The sequence below is a fragment of the Lissotriton helveticus genome, chromosome 12 (assembly GCF_964261635.1).
Source record: "Lissotriton helveticus chromosome 12, aLisHel1.1, whole genome shotgun sequence".
NCBI lineage: Eukaryota > Metazoa > Chordata > Amphibia > Caudata > Salamandridae > Lissotriton > Lissotriton helveticus.
Genome location: NC_136073.1, coordinates 314,730,470 through 314,750,623, shown reverse-complemented (window position 1 = coordinate 314,750,623; position 20,154 = coordinate 314,730,470). Strand labels below are relative to the sequence as shown.

Sequence of the window (20,154 nt, the reverse complement as noted above, 5' to 3'; positions counted from 1 at the left end):
TAGGCCACCAATAAAGGGCAACAACAGGTGATTGAGCAACAGTGTAGGTTATCCAGAGGTACTAAAGATTCTTCATGAAGAAAAGCAACAGACCCAAAATGCCACAAATGAGAAGTCCAAAAAATGGTTCGAAAATGACATTGTGAAGAATTAAAGAGGGGTCAACCAATAGACCGGGTAGATATTCACATTGGAATCCACATCGGTACAGATAAATTAGGTAAAAAACTGTGAGGAAAAGAGCCTTCCTTCAATCACCACACGAGGCATTAAAATGGGTGAAAAATGCTCAATAAAAGCCAATACTGAGGTTCAGAAATGAAATCCATGAAAGAGGAATCCAAGCGTTGTAGAAGAACTTGTGCAGGCATTCATTATATAAACATTAAGGAGGGTCAACCATCGACCGAATCTCAATTGATAATGATACATTTTAACTTTTTCTGTTAGGAAAGATCATGTAAATTTTAAAAGTCTCAAATGTAAATATGTCAATTTGCACTTTTATGATTTTCTACAAACAGTGAAAATCGCATAAAGATGATTTTGATTTGATTTGACATTAAGAAGTGAAGGCGGCAGGAGCGGTCAACCATCGACCGAATCTCAATTGATAATGATACATTTTAACTTTTTAACTTTTTCTGTTAGGAAAGATCATGTAAATTTTAAAAGTCTCAAATGTAAATATGTCAATTTGCACTTTTATGATTTTCTACAAACAGTGAAAATCGCATAAAGATGATTTTGATTTGATTTGACATTAAGAAGTGAAGGCGGCAGGAGCGGTCAACCATCGACCGAATCTCAATTGATAATGATACATTTTAACTTTTTAACTTTTTCTGTTAGGAAAGATCATGTAAATTTTAAAAGTCTCAAATGTAAATATGTCAATTTGCACTTTTATGATTTTCTACAAACAGTGAAAATCGCATAAAGATGATTTTGATTTGATTTGACATTAAGAAGTGAAGGCGGCAGGAGCGGCAATAAAACAGAAATCCGAGCGCCGCAATATAAAATGGCAGCTGCTCGCATTGCGCTGAAGAGAAATCGCCGCACTTGAATTACCGGCTCCGAGATGCAGGGAAGTCTTCAAGTACGCTCGCACAGCTTCACCCCGCCTTCATGGGGTCGCGACCGCTACATGTGAGGGAAGAAGCTGTCGGGAAAGGCTCCAAAAGTATCACGAGTTCTGCATCAGAGCGGAGCTCACACAAGGTCCGCCATGCTGCTTCGGCAGTCAAGCCACGCCCCTGCTCTGTTCAAATTGACTTCAGACTTGGATAACAGTTAGGGGTACTTTGCCTTCTGTCAGAATTTGTCACAATCTGTCTGTTCTTTTGGGCAAAAGGTCTCCAATTACTGCTTGCGTTTCAGTTGCACTGTTTGCATCGACTGGGTCAGTAACTCGCCTAGTCAGCTATTCCTCTCTGCGACCATCAGGACCTACAAGAGCGGACTCTCTCGGACCCGTGCTATAATAGGTGCTTCGAGACCCAGTATCTGGAGCCCCTCTACTGTTTGTGTGCCCTGAGTCTGGTGTCTCACTGTAACCACCAGCACATACTCAACTGGTACTGCATTTTAAGGGGGACATTGGACTCAACGTGCACTCCACTATGGAGACCAGCACATTTGACAGCAGTTGGAATTACCAATATCACTTGGAATGCTTGGCAATGCTCCTGTTGAGGCGAAGATGCAGCTTCTCAAACCTGCTGAGACACAACATACCACATCAGCCAATCTCTTACAGTAATCGGGTACCAAATCCTTAGGAATGTTCACCAACTGATTAGCAGGAACTGCAGTCTGTCTCCTAGACCTCCCCATAATAATTTTGGGTGGGGACAGTCCAGTTCTTCTGTCTGGGATGCTTCTCAAACTCATCAACACCAAGGGCAAAGCATCGGGCCATTTTAGAAATGTTCTGTTAATCTGATCGACCACTCCTGATGCTTCTGGTTGATAAACACAGTGTAGCTTTTGCTCAATTTGTAATGCTGTGTACAGCATCTTCAAGACCTCATTATTAAAATGAGTCCCTCTTTATGATTCCAAAGAAGTCGGAAAACCAAAACGTGGTGTGAGTTCTTGAAGAAGTAGTTTTGCTTCCGTTAAACTGTCATTTTGCCTAGTTGAGTATGCCTCTACCCAATGAGAAAACAAACACACAATTACCATAACATATTACAAGTAGGCATCTCAATAAAATAGAGGTGCATCTGGTTAACTGCATCCTACCTGACTTCGGTAACCAATGTTTTGTTTCCCACATTTTGTTGCTGAAACGCCATACCTCTTTGACACAACACTTCTGCAATCGCTCTAAATCGGGGATTAAGCCATGTTTGGTAAAAAAAGATGTATCATGGCATCTCTTCCAACGTGTGCAGGGCCATGATAATGCCTCACCATAGGCGATAACAAGCTATCTGGCAAAACTGGTCTTCCATCTGTGTATACCCAGACCTCATCTTCTTGTCTCAGTGTACACCCTGTTTCGATCCAGCCCTGTCTTTCAGTATTTAATACCTCATCTTGTAAGGCTTTTATTTCTTCCCATGTTTCTACATTTGACACGATCAGCCTACATTATGGGACATCAGTTTTATTTTTCAAGAGATGTCCATTGAAGATGTATGAATTTAGAGCGCAATACCGCACAGTCTCATCTGCATAGCGGTAATCATTTTCCTGTCAGTGGGCAGGGCACTTGACCACCGCAATTTGGGCAGGCAGATGTGTTGAAAGCAATAGATTTTTTACACTCTCTGTCCCAATGCTGGTGCTCAACAAAGACTCTCTTGCAGTTCGTTAAAAGAGCACATGAATTCATCACTTCATGGAACTGGTTCTGACACATTTTTATGTGTAAGCCTTTGAAGTGGTTTGGCCATCAATGACAAGTTTGGAATCCATTGTAGACAATAGTCAACCATTCACAGGAACATTCAAACTTCCTTTTGTGTGCTTGGTTGATTCATCTACAAAATTGCAGTAATCCGATCCTGTGACACTTTTATGGCTCCCTTTTCAAGGTGATGCCCTAAATAGAGGTCTTTTTTCCTGCAAAATTGTAAGTTAGCTGGAACACTTTATGCTCATTTCCTGCAAAATGATTAAAGAGTGTGATGGTGTTGCATATACAAGCTTCTCGAGTACCTGACGTTACCCACAAGCCATCAATATAATGAGTCAACGCAGTGATTTGGCATCACTAATGATTGTAGATACTGCTTCAAAATCTAATTGAAGCTAGAAGGGCTAGAAGGGCTTTCCGTATACCCTTGTGGACTCTGCACCATGTCAAGACATGATTTGCAAACAGGAAAGCAAATAAAAATTGGCTATCCAGGTACAAAGGAATGGAAATCAAAGCTTTACACATATCAATGACAGTTAACCATTCAGCTTTGCATGGAATCTGGTATAGTATCACAGCTGGATTTGGCACAATCGGAAAATTTGGTATTACAATCTGATAAATCCTGCACAATCCAATACTTTCCATTCAATTTCTGAATTCCCATATTAGGTCAATTACATGGACTCCCCATGATCTCTTTCAAGATTCCTTGTTCAATGAATGACTCAATTAATGGTATAAATCCTGCAATTGTCTCTGGTCTCAAGTTGTATGGAGGGATTCGAGGGAATTCTTCATTTGGTTTCAAAGTAATGTGGATTGGAGCAACCCATTTGATTGATCTAATATCTTTTCCCGTAAAATCCCAAACTTCAGGTGATATAGTGTCTCTTAACTCCAAAGGCAAGTCATCACTTGTCAGCAATGAGAATAGACCCTCTGCTTCAGGGGTTCACTCAAAACTTCACTAGGGAGGGTCAGAGGGAAAGTTTAATGACCAGGAGTGCTACGTCCCTCATAAGTACTAGACACCAACTAACAAGTAACACTCAGTCAAAAACCTGCTCAGAAATGAGGGTTTGGAAGATTGCGTGTGCTGCTTGCAAAATCAATAACGGGACACCCTTCCGATAGTTACAGTGTTCCCATCAGAGTTCCATCCTGTACCGCCCTTCATCATTTGGGAAGACCACCATAAGTACACAGGGAAACCCCATATATTACTACCTCGACAGTTTATAAAGTCACGGTCAAAACCGTGACTTTATAAACTGTCGAGGTAGTAATTTGCTTACACTACCTTTTTGCACTGTTTTTAGAGAGTGGGAGTTGAAGGTTGCTAATAAATCTATTTTCCTTCTTCTACCCCTTTTTAACATCACCACTTTTTTGAAAAATTCTTTTATTTTCATTATTTAGCACTGCTTATTGGTTACATCCTGCCACCGACCTGTCATAACTTCATTGGGCATTGTTTTCCACCATGCTGTGCCTAATCGTATATGGGGTTTCCCTGTGTACTTATGGTGGTCTTCCCAAATGATGAAGGGCGGTACAGGATGGAACTCTGATGGGAACACTGTAACTATCGGAAGGGTGTCCCGTTATTGATTTTGCAAGCAGCACACGCAATCTTCCAAACCCTCATTTCTGAGCAGGTTTTTGACTGAGTGTTACTTGTTAGTTGGTGTCTAGGGGTTCACTCAAACCACCCCCTTAACCCAGTTCTCCTACTACAAATAGTCCCCACCAGGGTGCTCACTTACTACCAAAGTACACTATACACTGTACCAGCAACTAGCACCCTTCCGCAATAGGCAAAGAGAAACCGTCCCACCCATTAAGCAGTTGCTGTGGTCGCCCTCTAAGCAATATTCACTCCTGTTCTCTCGTCTAACCTGTGTTGCAGCGTGCTCAAATCCAATGCGTCATCTCGCTCGGCCGGTTCAATCATTTCCGCCATGAGCTACCCACAGAATTTTGCCTTCTATTTGAAGAGATTCACGGGCCAATCCAATTGGGCTATTTCCATTCATCTACTTAACATACTAGAAAGGTGTTTCCTCACTGGTCCCACATAATACCGCAGTCCCATTGGCTTGCTGCTAACCTATTGCTATGTGACATCATGTCCCAGCATAAGCTAATCATGTCTCCCCTGACTACCGCGTGGATGAACCCATTGCCTGGTCTACCTGATTATGGTCATAGCCCTCGTTAGACCTTCATAAGTGTGATTTGGGCATCCTATCTCACTCCTGCAATTAATGTCCCAGCAACAAGCCAGATTGTTGTGCTTGTAAACTATCCCCCTTCAATTCCATTGCACATATCTAACCATCTCAGGTGAATAACCTTCATTGGTGAGATTTGGGCGTTCTAACTCGCTCCTCCAATTCTTGTCCCAGCAACAAGCCTGATCGTTAAGTTTGTAAACTATTCTCCTTCAATTCCTAGTCTCTCTCTGAGTTACTAGTCCCTTGTGTTTAATCTCGAAAGTGTAAATCTGAACCAAAAGGTTCACTACACCCCGTGGCCCTGATAAATTCAAAGGACCTGTATTTCACTTACAATAGCCACTCACAATTCAGTAATTTCCTGCATTTGCCTCAACCATAATTTTATGCAACCGCATTAAACCGTAGTGTAAACTAAACTTCTCATCACTTTTCTCTCTATTATATGCATTCCACATCCAATCATCATGGCCTTCGTAATTTTGAAACAATTTAATGAGTTGAGCATAAGATTCTGAACTCATCCAGTCCACACTGTCCCCGTTCAACATATTATCTATATCTTACAAACAAGAATAAGGGTCAGAAAATATACTGACTAATCATTCAACATCAATCACGGGTCTTACTGCCCCAGATCAGTGTCAAAAGTCCTCTTGTCCAATCTATCGGCATTAAAGCCTACTCCAAAGTGGAACTGCACCATATCTCTAGATCATATCCCCATTCTCCGTTATAAGTTTATCCAAAGTGTATTTGCTCCTCCCACTGAGGCTTGTTACTCTTAGTAGAGAAACACATTATCCCTGTTGTTATTCCTGACCATATATAAACAACGAGATTCTATCCTTGATCAGATATTTAGAGGTTTTTTTAAATATACATATTTGTGCTCGTGATGTGTTGTTTTAGCTAACCACCGTCAATGAATGCGGGGAAAGCACTATGTGTTTTTAAAATACCCCTCACGCACTATGAATCCCATAGTGTCATGCTTCATCATAGGGGTCTTCCCGTCCCTCTACGGGGCGGGGCGTGCTTCGACCTAGGACTTCGCGGGAACACTTGATTTTGTGATAATAGACTATATGTGTGATAAGTGCGAGTGATTTGAGTGATAGGGAAAGGTATGAAATAGCAACATTAATTAAAAATTCCCTGGCTAGTAGAAAAAAATAAACTTTATTCGTATCTCTGGCTGGGAACGTTAAAAAAGGGGGAAGGAGGGGGTGAATCCTAGTTAGGTGTACTCTCTATTTGGTCGACATGTTTCATAAGCAGTCCCCTACTGTTTTACTCATCAGGACCTATTGTGATCCCTACTGCACTCTGAGATAATAGTATCAATGTTATATGCCTATTATTTCATAACAAGCTGACCGCAAAAATAGGAAGCCCAACTGAAAAAAGAAAGGTGTGGAGGCTGAATAACCTCCTCAAAAGGTTTTTACCAAATCGGTATCTGCGGAGAGAAAAGTGGAGAAAAAACAACAAAATAAACAACCTGTTGGTTGTCAGTATGACACATCATCATTACGTGGAATATTAAAAAATTGGTATCGTCATATTCTTGTTGCCCTGTGGTGAAAAAAGTACTGATTCAGTGATATATTTTCCACGATATATTTTTCTTTTTAGTGCCCGATATTACAAACACATCCGGCTCGTATTTTTGCCTTTTGACCACATTGTTCATGCAGATTATTGTTAGCGTTTTGTTAAAAAGTGGACAGCACCACACATACACACATGCACTCCGTTGTTTTTGGCCGTTGTATTTTCACATATATATAAATATATATATATATATATATATATATATATATATATATATATATATATATATATATATATATATAAAAATTGGTTGAACCAATGTATCAAAGGCCACAGGGGCAAACAATGGCATAAACTACAACCTCGGTGTTGCAAGTTATTATTTGTGGTATTTTCCATTGGGTCTTGGTTCTTTCTAGGGTAGTCTCTGTAACATTGGTGCTATGTTTAAATGCTTTGCATTTTCTGCATTTGCGGAACCTCTTGTTCTGTTTGAGCCCATTGTGTTCTTTAGGGTGGAAGTGGCTTTGGACCAAAATGTCCCTCAATGATGTATTTCTTTTGTATGTTATGGATTATCTCAATCCTTAATATGGGGTCCTGTCTGAGGATGTCCCATCTGCTTTTAAGGATTTTGCAAATCTGATTAGATTGACTGCAAAACTTGGTAATTAATCTGGGGGCAGGCTTATCCTTATCCTTACTGGGAATTTCCATGTTGGGTTTCAGGATTTCCTCTCTGAGCTGGGACTCAACTCTATTTTCAGCTTGGCGGAGAGCCTTTTTGGAGTATCCACTGTCTAGGAACTTTGCCTTCATTTCCTGTTTAGCCTGTGTGTATGTTTCCTCAGAGCTACAGTTACGTTTAGCTCTGAGGAATTCGCTGTAAGGTATACCCCATCTAAAGCTAGGGGGATGGAAGCTGGCAGCATGGAGGATGGAATTTCCAGCCGAGCTTTTTCTGAATAAGTTGGTACTTATTCTCACTCTTTCCACTGTGAGTTTGAGGTCCAGGAATTCGACAGAGGTTTGACTATAGTGTCTTGTGAATCTGAGGTTAACAGCAGTACAAATTTAAACAGTCAACAAAATCATTAAGGTCTCTCTGTCCCCCTCCATACAAAAAAGATATCATCTATGTATCTTAGCCACTTTGATACATTATGGGCCCATTTTTCAGTTTGGTCATTCCAGAGCACCTGCTTCTCCCATATATATATATCCACAGTAGTCTCCCACCACACCGCCACCGCGATAGTAGAGACCACGCAAATCCAACGTATTTCTTGGGCAAAAAGATATTTATTTAAGTAGAGTCACTATATCTGACGCGTTTCGGGCATCCGCCCTTGCTCACAGATCGTCAGGCAATGAACCATATATATATATATATATATATATATATATATATATATATATATATATATATACATATATATATTCTCTTTCAGTCCTGGTGGCGCCGAACAGTCAGGCACAGACTCCGTGAAATACTGGCACAAAGTTTTTAATGATCCTACAAAGGCTAGACGCGTTTCGGCTGCGTACCCCCTTGGTCACTACGTCTAGGACACACTAGTTTACAAATTAAATACACTTCACTCATGGCAGCGTTGCTATGGTTAACACACGAGCACCACTATAGACATAGTTGTTTCCTACTACATTACGAGCATGACAGTGCATAAGCAACAAAAAAATCGTACGATATATGCCAGCATTTTCAGTATGAATACACTCAATTACAAAAATAATGTAAACGTATTTAAGGCATAATGTTTACAAAAATTATTGACTTTAAACAGTGTGAGCAATAGGGAGTTCGTATCTGCCCATGTGTGACATCACAGAACTCTGAAGTGTGGAGATAAAGAAAACATTAACGCGCCCATAAGTCTCTGCTCTGCATGTGTGATTAACTAAATAAAAGAGAGATGAAGCCAAGGTGCTAGTTCCACAAAGTGCCATCTATCGGACAGTTGCACAAGGTTGCTTTATGTTAAGCTGCTATTGATGCCGGTGCTAAGCGTGTATTAAATAGAATACCTCTGGTGTGTACCTTTGGTGAAATGTCATAGTTATATACATATATATATGGGGATAAGTGGGGCTGGTATTGTTAAGATAATTGAATTCTTGCTCATCTAACAGCCCCTGCTCTTTCCACGTGTATAGTCTTTCAGTGATGCGTCTACCTGCTTCCTTAGTGGGATTGCACTGCAATTTCTTATAACAGGTGCCATCACTGAGCTGTCCCCTGATTTCCTTGCTGTAACCAGTTCTTCTCATTATGACTATGTGCGTGCCCTTATCAGCTTCCCTTATCACTATGCTTTTGTCAGTCTTCAAGTCAGCTAGAGCTCAGCGTTCCTCCTTTGCAATATTCACCCTCTTAGTGTAGTTGGCGTTACCTCTACCCCCTAGGTCTTCCGATTTGTGCAATTCAATCATCTTTCTCTTCACAAACAAGTCTATCGCTGTAAATTGTTGCCCTGGTGACACAAATATAGAAGCTGGTTTCAGACCACTAGTACATCCATAATCGGTTGGGATATCCAACACATCTTCTATCCCGTAATCTTCCCCCTCGGTTAATGATAAAAGTAGCTGTACATCACGCATATGTGCGATTGTTAACTCTTATCCTTAAATTGTATCTTTTGTACATTCACAGGTTTATCAGCAGTGGAAAAAAAGATTTTCAATTTTAGTCGTCTGGCGAGCTTGAATAGATCAATCTCTAAATCAGTAAAGTTACACATCCTATCTGGACATAAGGAAAGCCCTCTTTTTAAGAGGACAATTCATGCAGGCTCAGGACTCCGTCTGACAAATTAATCACTTCTAAATTACTACACTCCTCAGATTCAGTGACTCCAGGTCCCCTGATCTCACCTATCTCCTTAACTTGTTCTGGCTGTGCGTACCTATTCTTGTATTTTCTCCGCCTCCGCCTGCTGCTCCTTGTTCTAATAAAACCTTTTTCTTTACCCTGCACATCCTTTGTATTTCCTCGGAAAAGGAAGAGCTGGTTGTGGGCCTAGATCCCACAATATTAGTAGCCCCCTTCAGTTAATTTGGGTTTTTGCACTGCATCAAAACTTTTTCCGAAGGTGAATACCCTTACTAGATTATAGTCTCTTTCATCCCTCCTGATTTAACTGTACCCTAGTTTCTTATCTTTAATCTGGAGTTGGTGCTTGTTAACAATCACTTTTAGAATAGTATAATTTTTCTCAGTTAATTCTGGCACATTCATATCCTTAATCTCTTTCTCTAATTCAACAATCTGAAGTTTTAATTTTTCCACCTTTCTTTCTTCATTTTTTATAAGAATATGCATCATGCAAAGGGACGATGAGTATAAGTTCTCCTCCCACTCTTTAAGAAGATTGTCATCCTGGTCGTCAAAGGTGGGGAAAACTCTAAATCGCAAACCCCTTGGTACACCTCTTTGGTCTACATAATTTTTCAGCGTGATGCCGTCCCACCATTTGGACAGTTGAATTTTTTTTAATTTTTCCAGTTTCTGAAATTTGCTTTTTAGACCACTACTTGGGAGATTTCTGTTGACTTCAGTTATACCCGTTTTACTTTGTTGAAATAATTCTGCTGCTAGTTTCTCACCATTGTCATACATGATTCTGTTTGAAAAAATGTTCAATTGAATCCTTGTCAACCAACACCATGCCGCACCTGCCCGTTAAAAATGATTCATCCAACTTGACAGGCGGTGAGGGCTTGGAAGTGTGCGCACTGGTGTATAATACTGGCTAATCATTTTGTAAGTTCCTCCGCGCTCAACTTTCAATGGTCCCACTGCCACTGGGCCACAGATCATCCAAATTCACAACCTATGCAGAAAGGAGTGCCTTTATTCACAATTTTCAGACGTCAATTGCTAAAGTAGTAGTCTCATGCAAGAAAAGTCCATAGGCAGTCATTGATGAATATCACATTTTGTGGTTTATTTAAAAAAACCTTCAAATTATTTAATCCAGAAAATATTACAACAGATAAATCAGCCAACGCGTTTTGTCCTCACTGGACATCATCAGAGCTGCAAATTAAGAGAAAACAAATACTTCAATGAAGCATTTACTGGTGTTCCCCTATTCCCAATACAAACAATCGTCAGCATCCCAACATTTATTTCATTGTTTGTTTTTATACAGGATAATGCCTGCCTATAAGGCTAACACGACCAGCACAACTGCAGTCACTCTTGCAGGTGATGCACTGTAAGAGGTTGAGGCCCTCACCTAACTGGGCAGTGTCATAGACACACAGGGTGGAACAGACCCTGAAGTCAAGGCAAGAATCTGAAAAGCAAGGGCTTCCTTTATTCAGCTAAAGAAGACCTGGAGCTCCAAGGACCTAATGCTTCAAACCAAGATCAGACTTTTTAACACAAAAATATAATCAGAGGACAACAGTGACTGCCATTAAAAAAGTCCAGACTGAGGAAAATCCATTAGCCATTAGCCAAACACCATCAGCAACAATGACCTATGGCAGAAGACTTTTGACCTCCCCTGCTAATGATTGAATCATGAAAAGACACTGGGGATAGATAGGTCACACCCTGCTCAAGCCCTCATCAAACTTAACCAGGCAAGCCCAGACTTGGAACCCTCAATGGAAAAAAGGAAAAGAGGAAGGCCAAGAAACACCTGGCACTAAGACCTTGAGGCTGACTTCAAGGAGATGAGTTACTCTTAAGTCAGATTGAAAGAAAAGCCATGGACAGAGAAGCTTGTAGAGTCCTGGTTTATAGGCAAAATGCCAGGAGGGGTAGTAGTTATAAGTAAGTAACCTTTACCCAGAGAACTGGGTAAAGGTTTTTTCTCTGCATCCATAACTCCTCACTCTACTGTTTTCTGGACTGCTCAGTAATTGAAGTTTCCGTGAGGAGTCTAATTAGTGTTGGTAAACATATATTCACTTTGGTACTAGTTTCCCTAGGTGAGTAACGTCTCCACTCGAGGGAAAGTACTGGTGGGATCCACTGTTGCTGAGTAGCGCGCTACTTTCACAACGTGAATTTCGCTCCTGGCACGTCCTCTACTTTCTCTGGCCAGCAGTCAAACGTCGCCACAATTTCTTAAATAAGCTCCAGACACCTCTTGGCTTGAGAAGCGGGTTTATTCAGGAGAACAGCAGAGAGTGATCCAACGCCTGCTGACCAAACTCCAACTGACTCAAACAGAACATGGAGTGTAGAGTCAGTGTGATACATCTTCTGGAATGTAGGGAGTACATAGAGAAACTGGGATCATAGAGATATTAACCATAGATAGTATTTACAACAGATACCTGACATGGCCGACAGCAAAGGACCAGCAAAGTTCTGACGGGAGTAAAATCAAATAAAAAAAATAAAGTAGCTTTGTGGCTGGAAGCTCGGAGCTCCTTATCGTCTGTGAAATCAATGTGAGATGTGGTCTTTCGCATTTCAGGTATTCCTACATCAGGGGTGGGAACAAGCAAGGTAATTGAAACAAGGGAGTGACTGCGGGAGCTGTTGCTCCAAGGGCGTCTAACCTGCAAATTGTGTGGAGGCGGACAGCTCATGGTTCTTACTAGGGCAATCATGTGCCTAAACCTTTTACAATTTTTCTTTATTATCTTTGTACTGGAAGCTCCAGCGTTTACCTTTGTGGAAAGTCAAAAGATACATAGAACCTAAACGTTTGAAGTTACTTTTTCATATTGTCTCTCAAATGTGTGTGTTGAAGGTTAAATATCATTAGTTTCCAATCAATCTGAATCTGTTTACATACTTGCCACATGTATGCAGATTGGCAAAGATATCTGCCTAGGCACCCAAAAAGTAGCACAAAAACCAAATAAATCTGAATATGTGAAGGTGTTAGCAGCAAATTGCATTGCTTGTTGTTGGTGGTGTAAGTTGCAAAAGGGCACTAAATTCAGTCTTGGTTAGAAGTCCCTCTTCCTTCATCTAACTGACTATTACTTGTGCATTTCGTGTTGCAGATTATAAGTAAAAAGACCTTCACCGTAAGTAAAGTAAAGCTGTATTTGATTTCTCAAAGTGTTCCTGTGGGGGCTTAACAACCTGAAAACCAAATCCCTTGAAGTTTTGGGAATGCCACAGTACTCATAATGGGGTTGTTGGTCTGTTTAGGCAAAGGTTGGTGACTTCAGTCTTGAAAAATGCACCACCAGGCATACAGTGATTTCCATTAAGTATGGCAAACTTTCTGTAAAACGTTGTCACCCCTTTGAAGATAAACGAATCTCCTGACACCATAGCTAAAAGACATACAAGCAGTTATCATTTGCACCAGTGTTCTCAATATGACCGAATTTAGGAAGTCAGTATCTGACCATACCCCATGCCTACTTTTTCTTCCTTGTGTGCAAGCGATTGAATGTGAGCAAGTAGGACTATAGAGGTGGCTATTCCTTGCTCCTACCTGTCACGTCGCTGGGTACAGAAACTGTGAAAAAGTTTGGAGCACATAAGTTAGCCACTTCCGAAGATTTTTATCTAGACTCCAGTGAGCAGTATTTATAGTTACCCAGTACTGCAGAATGTGAAACTATGAGGATTACTGCTAAGTAAGTGAATGATCCTTCTGAGAGCTATATTTGTATTTGTTAGGCTGTACAACGAGTGTCTGAATAAAGATTCTTCCTCACACCTTATATTTTCTGTCGATGTTTTAAATCAGAAAATATTTTACAGAACAGGCTTCCTGTGTTGGATTACCCTTCTTGGCCTGTGATGAAATTAAAACATTTTTGCGTAGCTGCTACATTGTTTTAAAAAAGGATTATTTAAAAACTCCTTTAATTGTTTTTTAATTTAAGCAGAACATACCTTTGCAACATATGACTTGCATTAGTCTTCGACATGCAATCCATTCAATATACATTATGGAAGCAACTACATAATATAGAGCCACACCTTCATCACCCCCCATAATGCTGCATAATTCAGCAGCTCCCATTGCCCCACATCACCATGGTACGACTCTAGGGAGACCTATTGTGAAGTATGTATTTATGTCATCCTCGTAAATTAGTTCTTCAAGTTTGGCGTAGTCATTCATTCTATTTGTCCATTCATTAACTGTGGGTGGCACACCAGTGACCAGCTATGTCTAATTTGGCCACCAGGTAGCTCAAGGCCCCCAATGTTTGTGTGGTTCCGGGACCACCAAGGTTGGCTGTAGCACTAACTCAGACTATGTTGGGATCAAGTTTCAACTGCCTACCCACCACATCACTCAGAAGCCCATTAACAGCCCTCACTAATGGTGGCTCACAGGGCATTCCCAGATGGTGTGAAAGAAGGTGTTAGGTGAGGTATTGGGTGAGGAAGTGAATCTAAGGCAGTTTGGTCTGGCAGCCCTCCCCATCCACCAAAGTCTAAGTGGAGAGAAATAGAATTTGTGAAAATATATACATTGTATAAGATGAAAGCACATTGATATTGCCAGACGATGAGGTACCATATTGGTCTTGTGATCATTTAGTCTCCCACTGTGCCCTAAGTGAAGGCAGGGGCTCAGGAGAATTATTCACTAGTGACCTATAATGTCTGAAGAGGCCCCATTTCCTAAGTGTATTAAGTATTAGAGATCTTTCCAAGGGGTTGCAGTCAGGGACAGCTGTGAGTTTGTCACGTTAAGCATCTAAGGTGTGTCTGAGCTGCAAATAGCGGTACAATTGTGAGTTATGGAGATGACCACCTGTTCTTGGAATGTTTAATAGCGCTACCCCCTCCACCACACATCTAGAAGATAGGAGATGCCTATTAGTTTCCATCCAGCAAAGCCGGAAAGCTTTTCCGTTGTGGAGGGCCCAGTACCTTGCCACAACAGTCTTGTTGCTGTTAACTTGCTATGCCATTTAATGACTGTGTGCAATAAGTGTGAAGTTCCATGTGGGAAAATGAACTCAAGTTCCCGTCTGTTAGCGGGGTCATCTCTATCTCCATCCATCCAGTCCTTGATAGGCACGATATGAAATGCCCAATAGTACAGTTTAACATCTACCCAGCCCAGCAATGTGGAAAATGGTGCCATGCGACATTTTGCAAACTACACTCAGGGGGCCTTACTCACCTTCAGAAAGGCACATGAAGCTTTGCAAAAGATATGGGGAGCAGAATACTTGGGTATTGTTAGGGAACATGGAGAAATTAAGGAAGTGAGATTGTCTTCAATAGTGCTCTACAGTCTGCCATAGTACGTTGCAGTGGCACCCATACCTTGAAGTCTTACCGCTTCTTTTATAATAACTATAGTACATTAAGTTCCCAATATCTCTGCTGGGTAAAGGCTATTGTCATGCGCAGTGAACAAAAGCTGTCTCCCACCAATCAGATCAACAAGGGGGCTGATGGAAGTGTAACTCTTCTTATCAGTGTCATAATGTTCTCAATCAAAAGGGAGTGAATTCTACTGATCTAGGAGGACCCGGGCGTTATCACATTTTTCCCAAAATTCTCAACCAAACTTTGGCATTAGTGGCGTCTATTAATCACCACAGTGGTATTACCATTAGGCAGTGTCATCGCTGGGTTTCGCACTTAGATACTAGTTTCCCTAGGTGAGTAACGTCTCCACTCGAGGGAAAGTACTGGGGGGATCCTTCACTGCGGGATGCTCGACCGATGAGGAATAATTGATTTAAATCTCTTGAAGTTATTCATGATTATTTTCACTGTTTGACCAATGGTTTGGCCACAGCTTATCTAGCAGCATTCATAGTGCTTTGAAGAATTTGTATGGAGTTCATCCCCTCTTTCTGAGTGTTTATCACTCTCGCCTACACTTGTCGGAGCCTTCGAAGCCCCATCGTCCCTGGATAAACATTGTGCTTACCAGGCCTTTTCCCTCAATCAGATACAGTGACCCTCTGCCCTTACTTTCACTTTTGTCCTGAGGAAGACCCCGTCAGTAAGGATTAAAACCAACCAACATGGTTTCAGGGGTCGAAACGTCGACAAACCATTGATGCCGGAATCACCAACAGCCCATTTTGCACTGTGACCTTCTATTGTACATGGCTACGTAAATGAGTGTAATGTATCTGTTATGAACTATATTATGAATATGTGGCATTGAATAGCATGCCCAACAATTTGATTGTGATACTTTTGAATATTGTTTGTCACTTGCCTCACTACCTCACTTAAGTCACCTCCCTCCCTCCCCCCCCACTCAGTTGGGCACACCAACGTTATGTTTTAATGGTTTTAGTAAATTGTTTCCTTTAATAATGTGCATCAGGTGCTTGGTGTGATTAAATAACACTCTAGTACCAATTAATATTTCTGTTTGATTCATTTTCTTTAATACAATTTGACACAGTTTTGATGTAATAGTACTGGGACCACCACCTTCTATACAAGAGATCCTCTAGGCAGCATGCGTATTCAAGAGAGATGTTTTCTATGAGCCGCAGATATGTAAATAGTCAATATAGGAGAATGTACCATGTGGATGGGAGTAGTATGTGTATTATCTAGTATCATGATGGTGTAGCCGCAAGACATTGATGACTCCTAGCGACTTTGCCCTGTCCTAGAGGCACAGCTATCTACTAGCCTCAGTCTAGGATGCATTAACCCATTAAAGTCACCGCCAATAAGGGTGAAATCTGGGGAAGAAGTAGCCAAAAGCTAGGAATTGGCCTTCAGCGTAGGTTCCAATAGTCGGGGAGGAGAATAGATGCTAAGTAGTGTCTGCACAATGCCATTGAGGAGCCCTGAGAGTAGGCAATAATGGCCTAGGGGCTCCGTGGACACTTTTTGGTCTACAACAGGGATAGTTTTTCCCAGCAGAATGGCCACCCTTCAGGATCCCCTTGTCTCCTGGTGTAACCATGTGTGCCTATGAAAGAACAGTTTGTACCCAGTGGGTGTGTTTCTTAATGCAAAAGAACAGCTGGTTGGAGCCGCTTGGCATAGAGCATGATCCCTTTTCTTCTGAATTTGTCATTCAAACCATTAACATTCCAAGACCGTATGGTGTAACCCTTGGAGGTCTCAGTAGTGAATTCAGTGATCATCTAGGGCAGGTGTAGTATGAGAGAGATGCCCTGGATAGGATCCTGGAGCCTGGCACTATAACATAAAGCAAGTTCAAATAGCACCCCACAATGTATGCACCTTTGATCAATAGGATGCAGACATTCTCACCCCTACCTTACACTTTGCCCCAGAAGCATCTGTTGCCCTAACAAAAGAAAATCAATTAAAATGACCCAACAAACTAAATAAACATTACCAACTGAAGAGGCAATAAACACCCATAGATGCAGTAATACGGAAAACTCAGCACTTAACCAAAAGAGCAGTGAATCTTAGCAGACAAACTGTGCCCCCACCACATTAAGTAACCCTAGTCACATCTTCAGAGGGTGCTCCATTTGGCACAAGACATTGGTGCTTCAAAGCATGGAAGATTGAATCATTTGAACAATGTCTACTCCTGTTCCGCCTCATTCAGCGTGGTAACTGACTCCACATACAGTAATTAACCCCTTCCCATGGCCACATGACTCTGTGGCGTGTGAGGAAGGTGGCGAATGAAGTCAGGGCGCTCCTTGACCCAGCACCATGCACCCTCAGCTGTGACATAGAAGAATGCCTAGCCTTTATAGATTACTTTAAAATGCACCGGGAACTGCAGCACATACTATTTTTGCATTGCTCTTTTCCAGGAAACATCGTTGTTGTTGCACCTTGAGGATGTATTCCGTGAAAAGCATAAACGATCCCAGCCCACAGTGGAGTTTCCCTATCTTGCAAGCGTTGCGGAGGATAGCTTCCTGGTCTCTATAGCCTGCCAGTAATCTTTGCATCTTTCCACTACTAAGCCGGTCAAGAGCACCTCAGCCGGGAGCCACAACTTCAACCACTCTTTATTATACTGTTTAGAGCCATCGTATGCGCCTCCTCTGGGACCCCAGGACTCCAGCCACTAGTATCCAAATGCCAGCCTGTTCCTGCCAAGGCATCGTTCTACCATCAGCCTGTAGGCATGCGAATATATAAGTCTCTGGTAGGGCAGAGGCCCACTCCAGCAGATCAGAAAGTCAAGTCCAGCCACTTAGGGTAGGGCAGCCCAGTTTGAACTCACCGGGGGCAGGCCCCAGGGGACAACGATCACTGATGGCAGGTGCTTCACCCCAAGGCCCAGATACCCCAAGACAATTAGGCACACCTCCAAAACCCATACAGGGACACTCACTACCCAACCTCACCAGTCCAAAATGCCAATACGTTTTTTTTCCTCCGCATGGCATTCAGGAGGAGGAGGAGGAGGAGGACATTCTCAGGTGGATTCAAATCCAACACCCCAATTGTTACCTCTGGGCTCTCTCCATGCTATCTCGGTGCTGGGCAGACCTCACCAGGTGGAATGGGCAGGCAGGCCATTGGGCCGTAGCGTTGCTTCAGTCTAGGGATGGGGCACCTGGGAATCTGCCACTTGGAGACTGGATGCAGGCAGCATCATCTCCACCCTTGGGGAACATGTGTCAGTGCTGTAAGCGGATTTGGACAGATGGCACAGGGCAAGCAGCGGAGCACACAGATGAGCATCCACTATCTTCGGCTGGTGACCATGCCCCCCTGGCTTCTACGTTGTTATTCAGCATGGGGTTACAATGGTGTCATGGCACCAATTAGGTTCCGAATCTGTGGAGAGTGGGAACATAGAAATGCACTTACTCTACACCATGGTTAACTGGCACATTTAGTTTGGATCAGAGCGTTAGTTTGGATTACAGCTTTTGGTACCTCAGTTGTCTGAAATTACAGCTTAGTCCAATGCTAACAAGTTCCACCCATGTCTGTGAGTGGCATTGGAGTATTAGGGAACTCAGATTCATTTGTTATTACATTTCCGTTATTATGGGTATTATATATGAGCTAATCATAACCTATTTGAAATGCCCTTACTTGTATATTTTAACAGTGTATTTGTAAAAATGTGTATCGATTCATATTTGACTGTGCTCCTTGTAGAACTACTATATTGGACTAGGTTATTGAAATACGTTTTCCAAAAAACTGAGTATTATTTATACATATATGTCATTTTATTACCCCACTAGGTACTGGAAGAATCAAAATGCTTAGTGCGGAGTTTCTTGAAATCAGTGCTTGAAGATGTAAATGAGAAAGAGTGCCAGATGTTAAAACAGCTGTGGAGCTCATCTAAAGGACTGGATTCATTGTTCAGCTATTTGCAAGACAAAATTTATGAAGTATGAACTGTTCATCCGTTATGTTATTTAAAAAAAAACTGGTTTCAAGATGTAAACATCAGTTCATTTCTGTCAACTTGTCATTATACTTGAAAATGTGAGCCAGGCGTCTTTGAATTGGAGTAGTGGCAAAGCGCCCAACCATCAACTGCTTGCTACTGAGCTGATCACTGAAGACAAAGTAACACTTTCATCTGGTTGGATCTCCTTTTGTGTAAGGATGGAGATACAGTTCCTCATCAATCACATCTACAAAGTAATCAAATGAAAAGTGTGCACTACATTCCATGTGCTACAGAGCACTAACATGAGGTATGCCAATGATATACTAATTGATGTGCCTCTTCTGTTTCCTTGTTGTTGCAGAAAAATGAAATGTGAAGTTTCATGTTAGGACAGAAAATGTTTGTGAAAGTAATATTCAGCAGACTTTGAAATTGCACTTTTAAATATATTCTGTTTATTTTAATATTATGATTTTTATAAATGTGTTTCAGACTGCCTGATAATTATTTGTATAATTTAAAAGCCAGTTTTATGAAAGCACTAGAATTGTTTCTGTAAATTAAACTAATTTATTTATTTGAATTTGGAGGTATGTAATTCACATAGCTATTATTTTCTTACTTCTCATTACTGATAGAACTAGAAAATGAGCCACAATCACAAATAGCAAAGAGAAACAGTTGTAAGGCTTTTAAGAGCCGTCTGAGTACTGTAAGACCATTTTCCACATTCATTTGTATTAAGTAGTGTATTCATTTATACGCTAGGACTAGCTTATTCTATAGAATAATCAAAAAATAGTCTGAAACTTGAAATTCTTAATGGCACAAAATATATTTTTTCTTACTTTATGGTAGCCATGTTTTTTTTTATAGATTCCTCATTCTTGGTCAGTGTTTGGCCCATATATCAAAATTATGTAAAAATGCACAATTTCTTGCAACATATGTTGAACTTAATGTGAATGAGTCATAGAAGAGAGGTATTCACGTTTAGGCTGATTCATTTCTTTAATGAGTAAGGGCTTATTTATAGCACTGTGATGTCAATTAATTCGCATTTTGAGAATGTTGACCTTTATTTTAGAACTATATAGAACCTACCCCTTGCTCACAGAGAGTTTACTTTTCATGCTATTAATTTTAGAGAAGGAATGCATTCACTGAAACTTTCCATGCTGTCTTCTTTGTTTTGAGATTTTAAGATTTTGAGATTTTAATCCACTTG

At 41.1% G+C, this 20,154-nt stretch overlaps 1 protein-coding gene across 1 annotated transcript in view; it reads left to right on the top strand.

Moving 5' to 3' along the window:
• Nucleotides 1-19,358, top strand: part of LOC144797587 (chromodomain Y-like protein 2) — a 625,531-nt gene extending 606,173 nt beyond the window's left edge. Inside the window, exon 7 of the mRNA XM_078668253.1 lies at nucleotides 18,769-19,358. Coding sequence (XP_078524379.1) covers nucleotides 18,769-18,927 — 159 coding nt within the window. The 3' untranslated portion in view covers nucleotides 18,928-19,358. The remainder of the gene's footprint in view (nucleotides 1-18,768) is intronic.
• Nucleotides 19,359-20,154: the final 796 nt, after the last annotated feature.